The sequence below is a fragment of the Gossypium raimondii genome, chromosome 1, assembly GCF_025698545.1.
Source record: "Gossypium raimondii isolate GPD5lz chromosome 1, ASM2569854v1, whole genome shotgun sequence".
In the NCBI taxonomy this organism is placed as follows: domain Eukaryota; kingdom Viridiplantae; phylum Streptophyta; class Magnoliopsida; order Malvales; family Malvaceae; genus Gossypium; species Gossypium raimondii.
The window spans coordinates 14372089-14393453 of record NC_068565.1 but is presented as its reverse complement, the minus strand read 5'-3'; the positions used below and the strand labels follow the sequence as shown (position 1 = coordinate 14393453).

General features: G+C 33.7%; 3 protein-coding genes across 10 annotated transcripts; 1 reads left to right on the top strand and 2 right to left on the bottom strand.

The window, feature by feature from the left end:
• The first annotated feature begins 290 nt into the window (after positions 1-290).
• LOC105783555 (uncharacterized) lies at positions 291-17071 on the top strand. Of its 4 annotated transcripts, none has more exons than XM_052632070.1 (5): positions 291-550; positions 16007-16196; positions 16265-16471; positions 16581-16772; positions 16867-17071. In XM_052632070.1, the coding sequence occupies exons 1-5, from the start codon at positions 468-470 to the stop codon at positions 16999-17001; spliced, it is 807 nt and encodes a 268-aa protein (XP_052488030.1). In that variant the 5' UTR covers positions 291-467; the 3' UTR covers positions 17002-17071. The 4 variants fall into 4 exon arrangements, with proteins under 4 accessions (XP_052488030.1, XP_052488032.1, XP_012464551.1 ...); XM_012609097.2 differs by lacking the exons at positions 16007-16196; positions 16265-16471; positions 16581-16772; positions 16867-17071 and adding exons at positions 629-818; positions 923-1129; positions 1223-1414; positions 1530-1853 and having other exon boundaries at positions 362-550; XM_052632066.1 differs by lacking the exon at positions 291-550 and adding an exon at positions 15772-15914.
• Positions 9795-15684, bottom strand: LOC105783564 (uncharacterized). 5 transcript variants are annotated; one of them, XM_052632086.1, is made up of 5 exons: positions 15557-15684; positions 13724-15331; positions 13551-13643; positions 10639-11011; positions 9795-10563 (listed from the first exon to the last, which is right to left on the bottom strand). In XM_052632086.1, the coding sequence occupies exons 4-5, from the start codon at positions 10828-10830 to the stop codon at positions 9949-9951; spliced, it is 807 nt and encodes a 268-aa protein (XP_052488046.1). In that variant the 5' UTR covers positions 10831-11011; positions 13551-13643; positions 13724-15331; positions 15557-15684; the 3' UTR covers positions 9795-9948. The 5 variants fall into 5 exon arrangements, with proteins under 5 accessions (XP_052488046.1, XP_052488043.1, XP_052488037.1 ...); XM_052632083.1 differs by having other exon boundaries at positions 15457-15563; XM_052632077.1 differs by lacking the exon at positions 15557-15684 and having other exon boundaries at positions 13724-13892; positions 15148-15417.
• Positions 17072-18795: 1724 nt separating the features above from the next.
• LOC105783533 (high mobility group B protein 3) lies at positions 18796-20440 on the bottom strand. The gene is made up of 8 exons (XM_012609052.2): positions 20279-20440; positions 20143-20191; positions 19921-20016; positions 19632-19689; positions 19479-19523; positions 19312-19392; positions 19153-19242; positions 18796-19063 (listed from the first exon to the last, which is right to left on the bottom strand). The coding sequence occupies exons 2-8, from the start codon at positions 20181-20183 to the stop codon at positions 19046-19048; spliced, it is 429 nt and encodes a 142-aa protein (XP_012464506.1). The 5' UTR covers positions 20184-20191; positions 20279-20440; the 3' UTR covers positions 18796-19045.
• Between the last annotated feature and the right edge of the window lie 925 nt (positions 20441-21365).

Here is a 21365-nt window from a genome sequence, read left to right as displayed (position 1 = left end):
AAAAGTGACTATTTTGATAGTTTACCCAAATCATTATTATTAATTTATAATTCATCCTCATTATTGATTAGTGTCACTGAAGCAACGAATTTCATTGGGTTTGGTAATGGATGAGAGTTTGCTCAAAATCTTCTCCATTTTCACTTACATAGTTTAGGATAAGCATGTTAAAAACCTATGTTATATCCATAGAAATTGAAGGCTATATTTGTTATCATCACAACAAGCGCAAGCATTGTTGGGGTATATCCACTTCTCTTAAACCACTACAATGTACAAGTAGCAGTAAAAAGAACAGATAATAATGATTAAAAGCTTGGGTAATTAATTTTGTAGTATATAGTCGGTCCAACACTGACTTATATCTAAGCAAAGTGCATGCATCTACCACAACATTTTTTCTCTGATTACCTTCTCTTTTCTTCTATCATTCTAGAGTTTAAACAATTGAATAGAATTGTCTAACCATGTGTATTGCTGCTTTCATTTGGCAAGCTCATCCACTCTACCCTCTTCTGCTTTTACAAAACAGAGATGAATACCACAACAGGTATGTTTCCATTTCACGTCAATTATTCTTCTCTTGAAAATATATTTATCTTATTAATATATATGGGTGGAATTGAAGGCCTACGAAGGCACTTGCATGGTGGGATGTTGATGGTTGTGAGATATTAGGAGGAAGAGATGAAGTAGCAGGAGGGACATGGTTGGCTTGTTCAAGACAAGGCAGAGTTGCTTTTCTCACCAATGTCTTGGAGCTTCATCCCCGTCCCGACGCCAAGACCCGCGGTGATCTTCCACTTCTTTTCCTGGAGGTAAATAAATCTATATGCCTTTTTTTTTTTTTTGGGTTGAAGTCAGCTCACCTATCAAAAACGGTGGTCATTCATTAAAAGTAAACACGCTGTTGTTGATACAGAGCACAAAGAGCCCCATGGAATTTGCGGAGCAACTGGCCACCGATGCTCATCAGTACAATGGATTTAACCTCATAGTGGCTGATATTCCTTCCAAATCAATGGTTTACATCTCGAACAGGCCAAAGGGGGAACCCATTAACATTCAACAGGTTTCTCCGGGGCTTCATGTTCTTTCAAATGCCAAGCTTGACTCTCCCTGGCATAAGGTACAGTAACTTGTGTCGTGTTATTTTCCTATAAAGTTATGCCCAAAGGCAGATGGACGCTGGAGAATTGATTCATCCACTCCCATTGTGCAGGCTCAGCGGCTAGGTAAAGGCTTCAAACAGATGCTCAATAGATACGGTAAAAATGAAGTAAACGTGAAAGAAATGGTTGAGAAACTTATGAAAGATAAAGTGAAAGCTGATAAAAGTAAGTTACCTGGCATATGTGCTCTCGACATGGAGTTCAACCTTAGCTCCATATTTGTTGAAATGGACACCCCACTGGTAAAATTCCAAGTTCTAAACCATCCTCCTACTAAAATTTATGTAGAACAATGTTGAAGCCAATAAAAATTGTGGTTGTTTCAACTTACATATCCATCTATTTTCTGGAATACAGGGGCTTTATGGAACAAGGAGTACTGCAGCAATGACCGTAGGTGCTGGTGGGGAAGTTAGCTTTTATGACAAGTATCTAGAAAAGGGTGTGTGGTTTGAGAGAACCGTCAATTATCATATCCAGAAGCTCAAGTAGATTGAATCCATGTCACAGCAAGGGATTTTACTACTCAAGTTATTTATGGATTTGCGAATGTTATAAGCATTTTAAGTTTATACTAATTGTACCAAAGGAGTGATGTATGATGTATCCCGGTCTGCCTAATAATGCAAAATCCAATAAAACAATGGAAGAAAAATAAGAAATGTAACATTTTGCAGGGTACGACTCTGTCATCCTCTTTGCTAATTGCATTCAATTCGAAAACCCAAGAATCAGCCAAAAGAAAACGACATGTGCTGAGGTATGTGAGGTTCCAAGCACAAATGATATAGCTTACAAACCTACCTCCAAAGCAGAGCAGATGTCGCAGGCATTTGCATTTGTGTGCTGTCTTGAAAACCTATACCTCATTTCTTTCTCAACAAGTCAAGTTGTGGGAATTGTATTAAGGCATGTTTTTAAGCAATTAAAACCCTGCCATCTCTACCTCCTTACAAACCTCTTTACCAGGATTATTATCCAAGATCATATACCACTAACAACATATATGTAGTGGATCCAACATTCTTTTACTTTACTTAGCAACTCAACCACGCTCTCAAGCAAGCCGTAAGGTTCAAGTTTCCAGCATGACTGTCCTATAATCTTAGTATATATATAGTGGAGGGATCTACTTACAGCAATGTAAAACTAATATGGTTTTACATATTTCATAATTTTTTCTACGATTAATATTTTAAAAATTGAACCGTCATATATTTCATGTTCAATTCATGTAAGATCAAAGGTTTAGAGTAAATTAAAGTTTCTAACTATTTATTTTATGTAAAAAAAACTTTCAACCCTTACACATATAGATAACAATAGAGATTATATGTATAAAAATATAATTATATTGATAAATTTAACTATTAAATCATTGAAAAATTAATAAAAGAAGAAATTATAAAATATGTAAAATTATGTAAATATTGGGGTAGTACAAATGAATACTCTTCTCTTGATAATTAATACAATGTATATATTCTATGGCAAAATTATTGTGTCTAACAAAAAAGGTAAAAGATTTTTATGTACAGAAATGATAAAAAGTATGACTTAACACAATGGTGCAGGTAGCTGTAGGAGTAGCTCATACGCCGCGTTTGAGGCCATTACATTTTCTAAATAGAATGCCTCAAAATAGGTTGTGCCACTAACTTAATTAGCCCCAAAATAATGCTTTATTTATTTTTCAATATAAGATATTTTAATACCTATAACTACTCATAACCCCTCCTTAGCCCTTAAATAAAAAAATAACATATTTTAGCGCACTCAAATCCACGACCTCTTATACTGACAACAATATTGATGTCAATCGAGTTAAAAGTTAATTAGAAAATAAATCATATTGAATGAAAAAGATACAGATACAAAATGATGAAATTTTAATTATACAACTGTTATTTTGGGTGAATAAGAAAAATTGAAAATCAAAATTACTGAAAACTGAATGAAAATAAAGCGGAAATTGCTTAAAATAATTAGTCATGAAATTTAAAAATTTTATTTCTAAATTTCATCCATCTATTTTATGAAAATTGTTAAATTAATTCTTCAATTTTGATTTGTCAAAATTCAATCTTCACACTTAAAGAAATTGAAAAATTAGTCCAACTCGTTAACACTGTTGCTGACTAGAAACCAACAACTTAATAAATTAATAGTTTAACAATTTATATACAACAAATTTGCAAAATTAACAGTTCAAATTCATGTGTGTATTAATAATTGGATTAATTTTTAGTTCTTATAAATTACGAGGATCAAATCTTGACAAATAAAGTAAATAAATAATCTTTTCAGCTTTTGTTAATTAATAATTAAAGTAATTAAAAGAATTGTTTAAAACACAAGTTAAGACACATATCATGGCATTGGGCAAATATTGATAGTCGACAATTACTCAATTTTGAAATTGAAAAGAATCAAAAGTATTTTTTTATCGCTGAATATAGTTTTCTTTTATATAAACTAAATTAAAACTTTCTTTTTAAGATTTAACTTAAATAAAATGGTCATCTTCGGTTCTCTTTTGTCTAAACATATTTTATTATTTCAAGATTTAATAAAAAAACTAAGGGATAAAAAGGTACTCCAACTTTATATTGCAGCGGAAAAAATCGAACATAAATACCTCCAGTCATTGCCTGAATCAAATGTCAAAATCTAAATATTGTTACACCACTGTTGAGCACGTCAAACCACCAACAAGGTCGTTGAATTTAGCCATACGAAAATTAAAAACCGTCAAAGTCTTCTAAGCACTCGAAAATCTCACTAGATGGAAAAAAAATATTTTTCGATGCTTATGGACCTTAAGCTAGTTATTATTTTAATGGTGGTTTCCCATCAAAACAACCAATTACATGAAAGTGGAGGGAAACGTGGAAATGACCCGCGAAATAATGAAAACGTGGGATGACCCCTCGAACCAAAACATAATGCACGTCCAACATGAACTTCTACAAGATGAGTGGCAGAGGACAGGTTCCTTGCCAATACCTCCATATTTTAGTGAAAATCTAATAATCTAGGATTAGGAATAGTTGAGCCCAACACAAAGTTTGCGGAGCTCACAATGCGACCCTATTCCCGCATCGTCATCGGTCCATGCCACCCATCTTACATTTGACAAAAGTATCGTACACAAGAGGACATAATATGTTGTGAACCGTACAGAGGAGAACATAGTCCACGATAGAAAGCTGAAAATTTACGTAATTTGTATATTTTTACTTGACCACTCAACCAAAACTTTATTTTAGTGTATTTTATATATTTTAATCTAATTACACATATTATATTATCTCCGTCAATTGTATATTTATACTTACTATTATTGATAGAGCAGTCTGATCCAATTAAATGTCCATGATGGAAATGGGCTTAGTTTCCCTCAAGGCCCAATCACGAGACCCAAAACCAAGTAGTTGAAGTAAAAACTCAACTTATTCATTCAAGACTTTATCACGAAGAAATTTTGAGAAGAAGAGTTGAAGCTTCAAGACCATGGGCTTTGGAGTTCAATACGGAGCGAGGATGAATTAGAAAAGTCCAATTTTATTCACGGACTTAAAATCTCAAATCCATTATGACAAGCCCATGTGAAAGATGTTAACAAGTATAGGCGTTACACTTCAATGAGCCTAATAGAGCCCCCACACCTAACCCAAGTTATAATCATTTCACTTGTAGTGCATTTTTATAGTGCTACAATATAATTTTTAAATCCATAAGAATCAAATAACTCGAAGCCATCAACAATATAGATCCATATATAATTTAATTTTATAGTGCTACAATATAATTTTTAAATTTTATAATTAAAATTTAGAGGAAATTAATAAAATAAATAGTTAGTAAATAGATTTCAAGGAATTTTATGGGGTTTTCTTTGATCCAAAAAGGGATGAGTAGGTCTTTATGGATGATTTATCTTAATATGATTCAATTACTCTTTTTTTTAACAATCTCATTATAGGTTCTGATCACTTCCTTTTTTCTAACAATCTCATTATAGGTTCTGATCATATTTGCTCTATTTTTTTAACACAATGCCTAGAACTACCCATAGTCCCTCCCCAACCCGTAAATAGGAAGATAATGCGCTTTAGCGCATTCGAACCCACATCCTCCTACATTATATGTACATTAAATATAAACATTTAAAACATATGCTTGCTTGTTATGAATGCTATTAAGTGGATGTTCAACCTTTCACTTTTCATCTTCTTTAACCTTTAACCTTTCATCTTCTTGTAACCACTTTCCTATTTATGTATTAGAATATGAAGAGTCTAATCTCCTATATAAATAGAGAAGTATGCTACTTGTAAATATGATGAAAATATAGAATGCAATAGAAATCATCATATTCTCATATCCATCTTTTATCTATTATTTTTGTTTATAATACGTTATTAGCACAAGTTCTTAAATTAATCCAAGAGCCTTTTATTTTTCGTTAGCTTGGACCAAGGTATGTAATACATTTTATCATGATGTCCATCATGATAAAATTACTTACATTATAATTTGTTTCACTTTTTAAGGGTTCCACTAATCCCGTAATTTGTTAAAAACTTCTAACATAGTCAAATTACTTGTAATTTATTTTATGACTAAATTGTTATGATTATTTGATTATTTTTTCCTATTATGTTATGCTTGAAAGTTTTGTTAATGGATTACTTATGTTTGCTTCAAAGTTTGTTAAGGAACTACTTATATTTATATTAAATTTCTATTGTAGTTATATCATCAGTATCGAACCTTACAAAACTTGAATTTGTGGCTCTTGATATTACTAGAAAGAACTATTTATCTTGGATGTTAGATGTTGAAATGCACTTAGATGCAAAAGGCCTTGGTGAAACAATTAATGAAGGAAATGAAGCATCTAGTCAAGATAATGCCAAAGCTATGATATTTCTTTGCCATCACCTCCACGAGGGACTAAAGACTGAATCTTTGAATGTTAAAGATCCACTTGTCCTTCGGAATGGTCTAAAAGAAAGATATGACCACCAGAAAACCGTAATACTTCCTAAAGCTCACTATGATTGGTTGCATTTAAGATTACAAGATTTTAAATCTGTGAGTGAATATAACTTAACTATGTTTAGAATCACTTCAAAATTGAAATTATGTGGAGAGAAAATAACTAATGAGGATATGTTAGAAAAAAACATACTCCACATTTCACGCAAATAATGTTGTCCCGCAGACACAATATCGTGAAAAATGTTTTAAGAAATATTTTGAGTTAATATCTTGTCTTCTTGTTGCTGAGTAAAATAATGAACTGTTAATGAAAAATCATGAGTCACGTTCAACTGGCTCTACTCCATTCTCTGAAGCGAATGTGACATCATATAACGGAAAAGATAAAGGCCACACTAGTAGTTGTGGTCGAGGACATGGCCGCGGTCGTGGTCGTGGTCACGGTCGAGGACGTGGACATGAACGAGGTGGTCATTTCAAGAATACCCACCAGAAGTGGGATCATAAGGATGGAAAAAATGATAAAAATGCAACTGGAAAGTGAAAAGTTTATGTTATCATTGTGAAGGTAAAAACCATTGGTCTCGTACCTGTCATACACCAAAGCATCTTGTGGAACTATATCAACAATCATTGAAGGACAAAGGAAAGAAAATAGAGACAAATTTTGTTTGTGAGAATGGCAAATATGATTATGGTATCATTGGTACAACTCATTTGAAAGTTGTTGATTTCTTCACCACCCCTGAAGGGAATAATTGATCTTTTAATTTTATTATTATAGTTTTAAAGAATAAATTTTATGCAAGTTTGTTATGTTATTAACAGCATGGTTATTATATTATGTTTTAAATTATTTATGAAAATTTTATATATTTTGAAAATCTATGTGACATTTATTTGTTTTCTTTAAAGAATATGAATACTTCTCAAATTCAATTAGTGATATATGGTGAAGACTTACACTTAGTAGGCAATGCAACTACTCATACAATACTTAAGAATAAGAAATATTTTTTTCTCATTTGACAACGCAAAAAGCTAGTGTGAGTACTATATCTGGTAGTACCAAAATCATAAAAGGCTCCGAAAGAGCAAATATATTGTCGCCTAAATGAACTAAGTTTCAAATTAATGATGCGTTATACTCCCCTAAGTCTCAAAGAAATTTGTTGAGTTTTAAAGATATTCGCCATAGTGGATATCATATTAAGATAATAAGTGAAGGGAATGATGAATATCTTCAAATTACGAGTATAATCCAAGGAAATAAAAATATTTTGGTGAAATTGTCTGCACTCTCCTTCAGTTTGTATTACACGAGAATTAGTACAATTAAAGCATATGCTATAATAAATCAGAAGTTTACTGATGACTTTATTATTTGGCATGATCAGTTAGGTCATCCCGATTCAATTATAAAGCAAAAAATTATTGAAAATTCATGTGGACATTCATTGAAGAGCCAACAGATTCTTCAAGCTAATAATTTTTCATGTGATGCTTACTTTCAAGGAAAATTAATGCAAATTAATCATTCAGTCATCACCAGCCAAGATAAATTATGAATCTATCACTTTTCTCGAATAGATACAATGAGATATATGTGGACCAATTAGATATTTTATGGTTTTACTCGATGCTTCGACTAGATGGTCGCATGTATCCTTGTTATCAACTCGCAATCTTGCATTTGCAATGTTACTTGCTCAATTGATCAAATTACGAGCACATTTTCCAGATTTCCCTATCAAGACAATTTGTCTTGACAATGCTGGTGAATTTACTTCCCAAGCTTTCAATGATTTTTGTATGTCTATTGGAATAAATGTTGAACATCCTGTAGCACATGTTCATACACAAAACTGTCTTGCTAAATCATTAATCAAACGTATTCAATTGATTGTGAGACCATTACTTATGAAGCCAAAACTTCTAATTTCTTCTTGGGGACATGTCATACTACATGCAACATCACTAATTCAAGTCAGGCCAACAAGTTATCATAAGTTCTCTCTCCATTACAAATGGTTTTGGTCAAGAACCAAATATCTCTCATCTGAGAATTTTTGGATGTGTTGTATATATTTCGATTGCTCCACCACAACTCTCTAAGATAAGTCTTCAAAGGAGGTTAAGAATATAAGTTGGATATGAATCCCCAACAATAGTTAAATATCTCGAGCCATCAATGGGGAACTTACTTACGGCTCGATTTGCTGACTGTCATTTTAATGAATCAGTTTTTCCAATGTTAAGGGTAAAAAATAAACAGCTGGAAAAAGAAATAGATTGGAATGAATTATCATTGTCTCATATTGATCATCGTACGCAACAATATGAACTGGAGGTTCAAAGGATAATTCATTTACAAGGTTTAGCAAATCAATTGCTAGACGCATTTACTGATCCAAAAAGAGTGACAAAATCACATATACCAACTGTAAATGCTTCAATCAAAATTTTTGTCCCTAAAGGACAAACTCTAGTTGCTGGTGATTCTAAAACATGTTTGAAGCGTGGTAGGCCAGTAGATTCCAGAGATAAGAATCCTTGAAAAAAGAAAGGAGCAAAAACAAATAATGGTCAGATTGAGGAAGCAATAACTTTAAAAGGGTCTCCAGAAGAGATTTTAGACATGACTAAAGTTCAAGAAAAATCTCAATTACCTGATAATGAAGAGATCTCAACAAATTATGTCATCTCAAGAATTAAGTGGAACCGAAATCAAATCGACGTCAATGACATATTTACATGCAATGTAGCACTAGATATTTTGAATGGTAATGTGGATCAGGAACTAATGTCAATTGAAGAATGTAGACAAAGAGATGATTGGCCAAAATGGAAAGAAGCAATTGAAGTAAAGTTAAAATCTCTTGCGAAGAGAGATGTATTCGGACATGTAGTTCGTACACCTGAAGGTGTAACTTGTGGGATATAAATGGGTTTTTGTGAGAAAGAGAAATGAAAAGGGATAAATTGTGATATATATAAATGGTGTTTGGTTGCACAAGAATTTTTACAAAGACCTGATATTGATTATGAAGAGACATACTCTCATGTGGTGGATGCAACTACTTTTAGGGCACGTTTGGTTCGCTGTAATGGAATAGAGCTGTAATAGTAATTCAATTGTTTGGTTGAATGGAATGGAATATAACTATAATAGTATTCTTGTGTTTGGTTGAATGAAATGATGTTGTAATAGCATAAGGAAAAAAAACTAAAATAACTAGAATACCCTTAGCAAAAAAATTTTTAGGTTGATGATTATTGTTATTGTTATTAAATTTTAATAAGATTATTAATATAAATAATAAATAATTTAATCATATTTTAACATAATTATTATTAAATATAATTTTTAAAAATATAATTTAATGAAATTCTTAATATAATTATTCTTATATGAATTTACTAAAATCATAATATATAATACTATAAAAATTATATATAATCTACTTAATTATTTTTAAACTGCAATACATATTTAATGTGCTAAAATATCATTAGTGAAACAAATAATTTAATTATTCTACAATATCACATATATTTTAAGTAATAAATAACTTGAGAATTATATTTTGCATAAACATAATATTCATATATTAACAAAAGGTTACATGAAATTCATGAAATTCTATGTCATAATCCATATGTTATACAGTTTTACAACATCAAAAAGTTAGAACATTGTAATGACATATCATCCCAAATATTACAAATAGAAAAAGTTACCAAAATATCATCAACAGAACCATGATTTTTAATGGTCAGCAAGAAATCTTCTGACCCATTCCAACCGCACATCAGAAGGTAAACTAAAGAAAATGAGCATTTGCGTTGGATGATCTGGAATTTTGCTCAATGCTCGATAGCGCTCATCCACAGTTAAACCTTCTATTTCACATAAGGTTGGATATAAATTTATAGCTTTTTCTTGGATGATCTGGAATTCTTCTAAATTTTGTTGAACTACCACATTTGAGGTAATACTCCTATTGATTTGTTCGCCAATGTCCCACATGTTTTCTGCCAATAAAGTGGCAGCATCATGAAATGAAGAAGAAATATGATCACTTGCATCAGAATTCTTTTTTTTCTTCTTTGAAGATGTGGAACCCCCTTGGTTTCTATCTGGTTGCGGTTCTGTAGCAAAAACATCCATGTCATCCAAAGAGACATCAGCTTCGCATCCATAGAAATCGTTTCTTTCTTCATTAATATCTGTAGTAGCTACATCCTCAACATTTATTTCTTCAATAACATCAGCGGCTGTTTGAGCATCTTTCCCAGTCGCTCGATCTTTTGCGTAGATGGCAGCAAGTTGGTCATCGTAAGGGAAACTACGATGTCTGAATTGACCGGCTTCTTTATGACTCTATAAAAATGAAGAATTCATATTAGTTATAAGTTTGGTCAAAATAAGATAATAAAGACTTGAAATAATTCTTACATTTAAATAAGAGTTCCCAACCACATCTTCAGCAACAACGAGCTGCCTATGCTCATCCCACCCAAAACCGCTATTGTTTTTTCCATTAAGCATGTTATACACAATTGACCAATCCCTTTTCAGTACCCTAATCCTCGATTCAATATTAGGTCTAGCCTTCAACATTGCATTGGGTAAAGCTTTTTCTAACATTTTTTTCCAACTCGTTTAAATAACCTGCTTTGAACCCCGTATCAGCATTAAAGGTTCCAACATTGTGCTAGTCCACCATACAAGAAACCAACGCTGCATCTTCTTCTGGAACCCATTTCATTTTGGTTCCTCGAGAAGTTTGGGAAGAAACATTTGATTCTGAAACATCTGAAATAATTATCTTAAGAAAAAAACAAATTAAAATTAAGTTTAATATCACGAATCAAAAGGTAAACACTTTATAAAATTAAAATTAAGTTCAATATCATGAATCAAAAGCTCAACACTTTATAAAATTATAACACATGATGAATGAAAAGAAATTAAATTATAATTCAACAAGTTTAGTACAATACAAAAAATAATTCAAACACCACCAAAGTTTCACAAACTAGATACATATAGGATGCATATCCGGCCATAAGGAGGCTTGTCATAACCGACGTTGGTATGAAGGGTATATGCCTTGTTGGTGATTCATACTAATCAGTAAAGATATGTGTTGTTCTCCAGATTTGACAGGCAGAAGTAGGAGGAAAAATTCAAAAGCCAGAGACACACCAAATGAAATGTCAATAAATTGATATATATGGAAGCCTAAAGAGGAGTAGCAAGGGAACCAAATGTGTCTTGATGAAATTTGTATACCGTGTTGGCCAGTCAAAATCATTTCATACCATTTACATTCTTAAACAGCTTAAATCTCTATGTTTCTCAAGTAAACCTTTACTTTAGAGATTCAGTTGTTTCACCTTCCTTCTCAATAAAGGGGGCTAAAACTTTGTTCTGCAAAAACCAAAACCTAATAATACTATTAGGTCAAAATTAGTTTAGACTGAACGTAACAAAACACAAAATGTGAGACAAAAGAGTGAGACAAAGCTGAAGTTGAAACAAGGAAAAATAGTTGGTCACAAAATGAGATTCTTGGGGATTTAACAGAATGATGATGTGAAGCTCGAGAAATGCATGCAATAATGTAAATGAAAGACTTTAATATTGTTCCAAAGACAAAACAAATAAATTGTACCCAGATCAAATTAATAAGACCCATGTTACTTAGACTCTTAATTTTTCCTAAAGTATTCATGCCTGATACAAATTTGGACATGGGGATGGAATATAATCCTCCAAATATATGATAAAACTTCAGTAAAATTGAGCATACCCATGTCAAACACATACCCATATCCAATAGATGGCACGATAATCGATTAACAACAATGCCAATGCAGCTTTTGTGATATGATTATGGTTGATGAAATATAGTAACAAACGAATGAATTTGATTACTGCACTTTTTCCATTCTAAAAAGGGGGAGTGAGAAAGCAGTGTAATTGAGAATTAAGAACCTAGAATGAGTAGCACATATCACCAGTAACACACACATAGGTTATATATAGCAGAAGATTTTACTCTTACCTATGTTACTTGGACCCAGATGAATATAAGATAGAGGTACGTGTTTAACATAGTTGTGCCTAGTTTTTTCTAAGCTCTTCTATATATTTGTAGAATCATACCCCCATGGCCAAATATGTATTGGGAATAGAATATTGAACACAGGCACTTTAAATATACTCGGGTAACAATTAGCATAGATTCCTACTGCTACACCAATTCAAAATAAGGGGTCTAAATGTTCAACAAATTTTCCCATGCTTAAGAAATTAAATGTTAACATTATACTACATGTAAAAGCTCATTGTGATTGGTTTATACAAAGGTGGTTTATAGAAAGGAAGTTAACCCCAATCCTTAGCTCATAAACCTCTTTCCCAGAAATTCAAACTCAAGACATTTAAGCTGAATTTCAAGCAACAGTCCACTCCAAATGCCTTTTCAACATTTGCAAAGTTCAAGTTTTTTTTTTTTTGCTAAAGCCTACTCTACTGCTGCTATATGGAGTGCTCTTAGACCTATAGGGCAAATAAGGTAGCTTGGAATAGGTTAATCTGGTTTCAGTACAATGTTCCTAAGTACTATTATCTCATGGATAGCGATTAAGGACAGACTGTCAACAAACGATCATTTCTGGGGAATACCACAATGATGAAGTTTGCTCTTTTTGTAAGCAAGAAAATGAAACCAGAAGCCATCTTTTCTTCACTAGCGGGGTAACCAACCAAGTTTGGCAAGCAGTGTAGGAGCTTTGCCAAATTCAAAGAATGACTTTCAAATGAGAGGAGAAACTGACAATGGCAATTTAACCACTTGAAAACCAAAGTTTTTATTACTTTCATGTTGCTAATTGCTTGGACTACTTAGTGCCAACATCTATTTTATATGTAAACAAAGGAATCAGTTCAATTTTTTGCTGATGCAGATTAAGGAATCGGTTTCCATTGTGTTAATTTAGCTCTTTGTACAGTTTGAGACCTAAATAGTTCAATTTTTGCTAAATGATAGTAAAATATATTGTCATTGTAGCAGTTTACTTGCTTATTTCTTATATAAAGAAAAACTCATTTCAGCTCTAAGTTCATACAAATGCTAAATACTTAGCTCCAACTAAAGAATCTAAACAAACAAGTTAAAAAAAAGAAGAAGCTAACAATGAAATGCTCCAAAACTCAAATGATAAAATGAAAATATCTAAAAATTTCATGTCAAAAGAAGTTAAGCCACATCAAAAGAGAAAAAAATAAAGGAAAATAAAAGAGACTTTGTTTACACATAAGAAGGAAAAATCAATGAAGAAAAGAAGTAAAAAGATTACCTCTGTAATCAATGAAAGGGAAACGTCGGAGAGGATGAAGCTTGATGAAGGCAGAAAAAGATTACCTCCCTTCCCGCTACTGTTTCTCAGTCGCTGCAAGAAGCGGAAGAATGGTGAAGCCCTAAACAAAATGAGTTCTTACCCGAGAAGTGCAAGAAAATGTAAAAACGTACCTTTGGCTGGAAGAAGATGAAGGCGAATTGATTTGGCTTGATTTGGGGATATGAAATCGATGAGAAATTTTTGGGGAGAAGAAGGTAGGCTATTTTGGTCTCAAAATGTGAAGAAGAAAACAGTGAATAGCTATTCCAAGCTAAAACCTCTGAATACCTATTACAGCTGCTGAGGGAATAAGGGTGTAATAGCAAAACCCCCGAATTAGTAAACGGTGAACCAAACGGATGAATAGGGCTGTAATTACTGTAGCGCGGGAATAGGCAAGGAATGGAATGGCTATTCATGCCAACAAAACATGCTGTTAGGTTCTTGATTAGTTTGGCAATAAGATAAGGGTTTGATTTACGCCTAATGGATGTAGTTACAGCCTATTTATATGGCCCACTTGATAATAACATTTACATGAAACTCTTAGAAGGTTTTAAACTGTCAAAAGCAGCTAATCCATGTTCTCCAAAACATTACTCAATCAAATTAAATAGATCCTGTTATGGATTGAAACAATGTGGGCGCATGTGGTATAATCGCCTTAGTGAGTACTTATTGTGGGAAGGCTAAATAATGATCCCATTTCCCCATGCATTCTTATAAAGAGGTTTGGATCATGATTTGTTATAATTGTTGTGTATATTGATTATTTAAATATCATTAGGACTCCTGAAGAGATTTTAGTGATAATGGAGTGCTTAAAGAAAGAATTTGAAATGAAAGACCTTGAAAAGACAAAATTTTGTCTAGAGTTACAAATTGAGTGCTTAAAGAATGGAACCATTGTGCATCAAACAATACATGTAGAAAAAGTGCTAAGAAGATTTTACATGCATAACACGCATCCGTTGAACACCTTAATAGTTGTTAGGTCACTTAATGTAAATAAAGACTCTTTCTGTCCTCGAGAAAATAATGAAGATTTTCTTGGTCCTGAAGTATCATATTTAAGTGCTATTGGTGCATTGATGTATCTTGCTACTCATACACGACCTGATATATCATTTTCTATCAACTTATTAGTAAAATTTAGATCTTTTCCAACCCAAAGACATTGGAATAGGGTTAAGCATGTTTGTCATTATCTTCAAGGTACAAGAGATATGAGTTTATTTTTCCCTAACCTACCCAAAAAAGAATTGGTTGGTTTTGCAGATGCAAGGTACTTGTCTGATCCTTACAATGCTCAATCAGAAACTAGTTATGTTTTCACGTATAATGGTACTGCAATTTCTTGGCATTCTATGAAACAAACAATTGCTGCTACTTCTTCTAATCATGCTAAGATTTTGGCAATTCATGAGTCTAGTTGTCAATGTGTATGGCTAAGGTCTATAATTTATCACATACGAAAATATTGTGGTTTATGCTCTGAAAAAAAAAACTCCAACAGTCTTATATGAACAAGGACTGAATATGAACAAGGACTTACGAAACAGTCAGCGCATGTGCTCCCAACACTCTCTGATGATGAATCAACTTACTACAATTTTGTGCCTTCAATGAAAACATTAGGTGAATGAATCTTACTTGTGGAGAGAATGTGGAAGATTTTATGCATTCATTCAGGGACTACCGCACTGTTTCTTCAATCTGGGAGCGGTATCCTCCATCAACTGCATTGATTAAACAGTGTTGAGGATTTTTGTTTTTAAATACAGATGAGACCAAATGCAGTGTGATTGCAATATCAATTTGGAGGTATATGGGGGAGGAGCCAAATCTGTTTGTTTCCTCTTACGTTTTAGAGAACGATTCAAACTGGGCAGTGTTGAACAGATGCCCCGCCGTCGGCTACATTTTTCAAAATGTTTTTCTTAGTTTTGAAAAGTCAAGATTACCTTTTGTTTCTACCTCACTCAAACCCCTCTTGTAAAACAAGAACAGCTCCTTTTGCCGTAAATGTTGGTTCTGAGGCAATTATTTAGTGTTGGATGACTCTTATTAATCACTGCAATCCAGCTGGTCATAGCAAGCCAAAAAGAAATTGCAGATTTTTTCCCCTGATCTTATCTAATCTGCTTCTCTGTTCTCTTTTCTCATTTCATATTCTGCTATCATTCTAGAGTTCAACCAATTCACTCAAAGCCAAACAATTGAATAGAATTGTCTAACCATGTGTATTGCTGCTTTCATTTGGCAAGCTCATCCACTCTACCCTCTTCTGCTTTTACAAAACAGAGATGAATACCACAACAGGTATGTTTTCATTTCGCTTCAATTATTTTTCTTTCAAGGAAGGAAGCATCTATGATTAATCTATGGGATTTGTTTTATGGGTGGCGTTGAAGGCCTACAAAGCCAGCTGCATGGTGGGATGTTGATGGTTGTGAAATACTGGGAGGTAGAGATGAGGTTGCAGGAGGGACATGGTTGGCATGTTCAAGACAAGGCAGAGTAGCTTGTCTTACCAATGTTTTGGAGCTTCATCACCTTCCCAACGCCAAGACCCGCGGGGATCTCCCTATACTTTTCTTGAAGGTAAATCTATATGCCTTTCTTTGTTGGTTCAAGCGAAACTCAACTAACAGTAAGTATTGCTGATACAGAGCACAAAGAGCCCCATGGAATTTGCGGAGCAACTGGCCACCGATGCTCATCAGTACAATGGATTTAACCTCATAGTGGCTGATATTCCTTCCAAATCAATGGTTTACATCTCGAACAGGCCAAAGGGGGAACCCATTAACATTCAACAGGTTTCTCCGGGGCTTCATGTTCTTTCAAATGCCAAGCTTGACTCTCCCTGGCATAAGGTACATCTCTTTTACGCAAGAAAAACAACTCTTCCATATTACATTGCTATAAAGTCATACAGAAATGCAAAAACACTGGAGATTTGATCCATCCTTTCCCACTCTGCAGGCTCTGCGGCTACGTAAAAGCTTCAAACAAATGCTGAATAAGTATGGTAACAATGAAGTAATGGTGAAGGAAATGGTTGAAAAACTCATGGAAGACAAAGTTAAAGCTGATAAAAGCAAGTTACCTGGCATTTGTGCTCTGGAGTGGGAATTCGAGCTTAGCTCCATATTTGTTGAAACGGACACTCCACTGGTAAAATTCCGTTCTAAATTTATTGAAAGAAAAAAGCAATGTTAAAGCTGATAAAAACTGTAGCCGTTTGAACTATGCGTTTTATGGGATACAGGGGCTTTGTGGCACAAGGAGTACTATAGCATTGACCATATCTGCTGGTGAAGAAGTCGGCTTTTACGAGAAATATCTTGAAAAGGGTGTGTGGTTTGAGAAAACCATCAATTACAATCTCCAGAAACAAATCTAGAAACATTTCCTTTTTCTTTATGTACTATTTTTCGATATTTATTTAGAAAATATCAAATAATAAGATTAAACAGGTTTTCAACCATTTTCAAAAATACAATCTATACTTCAACAAACCTAAAATAAACAATATAACAATCCATCATTCAACAAAACCCAAAATAAATAATAAGAATTATATTTATACTATAAAAATTCATTCTTATTAATTAGTACATCATATTCTAGCCAATTAAAGTTTACATTGGAATGAACCTAAAATTTATTGTCCCAATTATTACCGAAACAAAATGTATTGGCTACCTTAAATTTTACTAAAACTTATTTATAAACCATTTTAAGTTTATATTAATTATACTAATGAGAAAAGTGCATTATAATGGAAGAGAATGTATCCAAGTGTTATATTTTGCGAGGAACCGACTGTGTTCCTCTTTGCTAAATGCAAATTGCTACTTGTAACCAAATACATCTAATAGATTACATTTGCAAAGAATCAGCCCAAAGAAAATACTCAAATCTATTTCGAAGGATATCTTTTGGACTGAAAAATCCCCGTCAACAAAGACGAAACTTGTGGATGCCACATGAGACCCAATTCCCCAATTCTAATGTATCATCCCCAAGCGGAAATAATATGTTGTTAGATGCCAATTTTATATTTATCAAATACCAAACCTTAACACCTCTATGGTTAGAGGTTCAACCCTCGCTCATGGGAGTGAAACACATTTTGTGATTAATCTTTTATCTTAGATACAACCAAAATAAAAAAATTCTTAGGCAGGAGGGTTGCAGCAAGACAGATTCATGATAAGGGACAAGTTATGGAATCGAAAGGAAATGGTTCCCTGGCACAAACTTGTATAAGGGAACCACGCAATCCCAAGTCGCTCTCTTACTGTTTGGCTTCATATACGGGACAGACTGGTTGTTGAGTCCAAGCTACTGTCATTTGGAAAGCAAGTTGATCCTGTGACTTGTGCAGGGAAGAAATTGAAATTAGGGATCACCTATTTGGTTGTTCCCCTTATTACAAGGAGTTTTGATGCTGTGTTACATTTGACTCACTCTTCTTGGCAAGACAAACTTGATTGGATGCTTGTTAATGTCACGGGAAAATCCATAGATTCAGCAATGATTAGTAGGGGCCAGGAGACTGCGAAGGCCAATCCAGCTCCCGTCCAATTAGATAAAATGTACGGTGAGATGTAGGCTAGTTGATGCTAAACTTTCGTTAATGCTTCATATGCAAGGGTTAGTCAAAAACTTTTGTTACTGGTTTCAGAGGAAATGAAAGGTTACAAGTTTTTATACACCTCCATTCAAAAATCACTGCTTGGAAACACAAGTTAACGTCAACACTAATCAAACCATGTAAACCACTGAGAAGAATAAGAACCTGTCAGACTACTCAAAATAGATCAACTGAAAGGAGAGCCTGTCAATAGTGATTATTTATTTTATATAAGGAAGCGTCGCAGAAAGGCTAATGGACTTTCTCCTACACATAATAAACCCTAATTAATAACTTTTAGCGGTTGACCATATATAATAGTGGAATAAAATCTTACAGCATACAATGGAAGACCAATGATAAACGATATCTGTAAATTGCTTTGAAAGATTTGACGCACAAATGAGAACCCATTAAAACGAATACAGAAACCATCACACAACCACACAAACCAGCAGCATCCACGACATATATACATTAATACGCCTGTCAAATCGCATTGGAGCAAGCAGCAAAATTATAAAAGATGGCAACAGTAAGAACAAATTATAGGACTAATTCTCTACAAAAGGATTTATCTAAGCCATTCAACTTTAAATCAAAAAGTACATATAGAAGCAGATTATCCCATCTACAACTATTAATTTCTGAAGGTCAAAAGGAACCAACAGGATTCAGAGGTACATTTCTCCCTTAGATGGCATGCGCATCTAAAAGAATAACATGGAAACATCGAAAGCATTAACATAAGGTTTTGATCAAACACTATCACAGCCTACATTGATTATGCTATCCACCGCGGACCTTCCTACTCATCATCTTCTTCCTGCATTAAAATAAGAAACAATTCATTAAGTCAAACAATAGCAACCAACATGAACAACAGCAACAATTAACCGAAACATTGCAACTTACGTCTCCGCTGCCTTCTTCATCATCATCCTCATCATTCACCTCAGACACTGATTTGTCAGACTCAACATCTTCGTCTTTGGGACCCTCAGCCTGGAAAATCCATCAATTATTAGCTGCCCAAACAGATACATTATGCTCATAAATGAAAAACTGAATTACCTGTCTCTTATTGTAGGCCTTCATGTTCTTTTCATACTCGACCTTTCGCTTTTCTGCCTTGGCTACATAAGGTGCCTTTTCCTGAATATAATTATTTAAATTTAATCAGAAAACGCAGTTGCGAATATAGTTTTCGAATACTTCAAACGAAACAACTAAATACTTACAGCTTCAGACAAGCTCTTCCATTTATCTCCACCAGCTTTGCCGACCTAAAGTTGGCACACGAAAAATAGAACAAATAAATTTAACTTTATTGAAAAAAAACAAAGACCCGTGGCTATAAACCAAAAAGAAAAAATAAAATCAGTGACACCTACAGCGGCAACGGATTTGTTTTTAGGGTGATCCTTCTTGTATTGCTCACGGAACTCCTCCCTATAATACGAAGTGAACATCAACAATTTGGATGAGAAAATGAGAGAAAATCAACGAAATAAGAAAAATCGTTTAATTTGCCTCTTCAACGAGGGATTATGAACGCCAGAACTTCCAACGGAGCAAAGGAACAAACACAAAAAAAATAAAGGAAAAACTGACAAAAGAAACAGTTGAGAATTGTTGACGACACAAATTGAGAGGCAAGATAAGAGAAGAAAATAAAATTACATGAAAACGAAGAAGGCACTAGCAGGCCTCTTTGGCTTGTTTGGATCCTTGGCAGCCTTCCCCGATTTTTTTCCAGCTTTGGTTTTCACGGATAGCCTAAGAACAAATAAAAAATAGTCGACCAATAAGAAAGAAAATTTCCATCCAGATCTTGGATCCTAGAAAACACGATATTAAAAAGCAAGAGAAAAAACGAATGGAAAAAGGGGGACGAAAACTCACTTGGCACTCTTAGTATCTGACTTGGATTTTCCTCCCTTCATGTTGAATCCTGCAAATTAAAATCGCAGATCAGTGGAAAGAGCGAGATAAATCGTGGAAAATTGAGAAAAAAATGGAGGAAACCGACGGAAAATACCTGGTTGGTGAGGTAGGGTTAGGGTTGAAAAAAGAGAGAGAGAAAAGGGGAAACAAAGGAGAGATATGAGATTGGGGATTGAGGGGTGAGTTGAAAGGCCGAAAGGCGGAGATATTAAGTTAGGGGCAAATTGAAATTCAATTGCGCACGAAATGAAAATTGGGGGTTTAGGCGGGATTTGTAAATTTCATGCCAGGTCAGCGATCTGTGTGCTTTTATATTATTGGCTGCGTGACTCCTAAGCTTTTGCCTTTCCCAGATTCACCTCTCTCCCTTTTGTGTTTCCTTTGTGCTTCTTCGCTCTCACTGCATGCTTTGGTTTCTCTTTTCTCCTTTCCTTTTATTGACCTGCACGCCTTGCTTGGGCACTGGGCCAAATTGGTAAATTCATGCCCCTTATCCCCATAAATGTTATAAAAGATATTTTTATATTACATGCACGAGATTGAGATTTAGTGGGCCTTCTCCCACTCAATTCTAGCCCAATTCACTTGCAAAGCCTAATCATAAATCAATGGATCTATAACCAGGGCGGCCCGATCTGCCTTCTAAGTTTCATCTATTCCAGATACTAGTTTGTGCCATCTGCAGTATTGTAGTGGTGATTGTAAGATTAGATATTATAGTGTGAGATAAAAAAAAAACTAAACGCGCTGCACTGAAGATAAACGTCCATCCAAAATAATCCTTAATATATTTTTTACGTTAAAAATAATTAATACAATTTATACTAAATTAAAATAATTAAATTACATATAATTAGAGTTTTTCACGTGTGAGTAAAAGAAGAAAAATTGAAGGAAATAAATGTAGGTTAATTAAAAGAGGTGGTTTTTTTAAAAAAAATATTTATTTATGTTTTTTTTTTTTTATGTTGTCAGAGTTTGATTACAAATTACTCGTACTTAGTTGGGTGAAAAATTAGAACGATGGGAGGAGAAGGTGGAAAGTGGAAAGAAATTAAATTTTAAGTGTAGGCTTAGTTTAGCATTTCTTCTCTAAAATGTTTTTGAAAAGCTTAAAAACATCTTCTTTAGCAATGTTTTTATCCCAAAAGTGCTTCTTAAAAGTAATGCTAAATTGACCA

Bases quoted from the DNA above. Each gene is read 5' to 3' on its own strand.
- LOC105783564 (XM_052632086.1), bottom strand. From the start codon at position 10,830: ATGTTAGAAAAAGCTTTACCCAATGCAATGTTGAAGGCTAGACCTAAT. The intron at 10,564-10,638 runs GTAAGAATTATT...TCATTTTTATAG, and splicing joins TTGGGAACTCTTATTTAAAT to AGTCATAAAGAAGCCGGTCA.
- LOC105783555 (XM_052632070.1), top strand. From the start codon at position 468: ATGTGTATTGCTGCTTTCATTTGGCAAGCTCATCCACTCTACCCTCTT. The intron at 551-16,006 runs GTATGTTTCCAT...GTGGCGTTGAAG, and splicing joins AGAGATGAATACCACAACAG to GCCTACAAAGCCAGCTGCAT. The intron at 16,773-16,866 runs GTAAAATTCCGT...TATGGGATACAG, and splicing joins TTGAAACGGACACTCCACTG to GGGCTTTGTGGCACAAGGAG.
- LOC105783533 (XM_012609052.2), bottom strand. From the start codon at position 20,183: ATGAAGGGAGGAAAATCCAAGTCAGATACTAAGAGTGCCAA. The intron at 19,393-19,478 runs GTAAGTATTTAG...AATTATATTCAG, and splicing joins GGAAGAGCTTGTCTGAAGCT to GAAAAGGCACCTTATGTAGC. The intron at 19,243-19,311 runs GTAATTCAGTTT...TGGATTTTCCAG, and splicing joins AGGCCTACAATAAGAGACAG to GCTGAGGGTCCCAAAGACGA.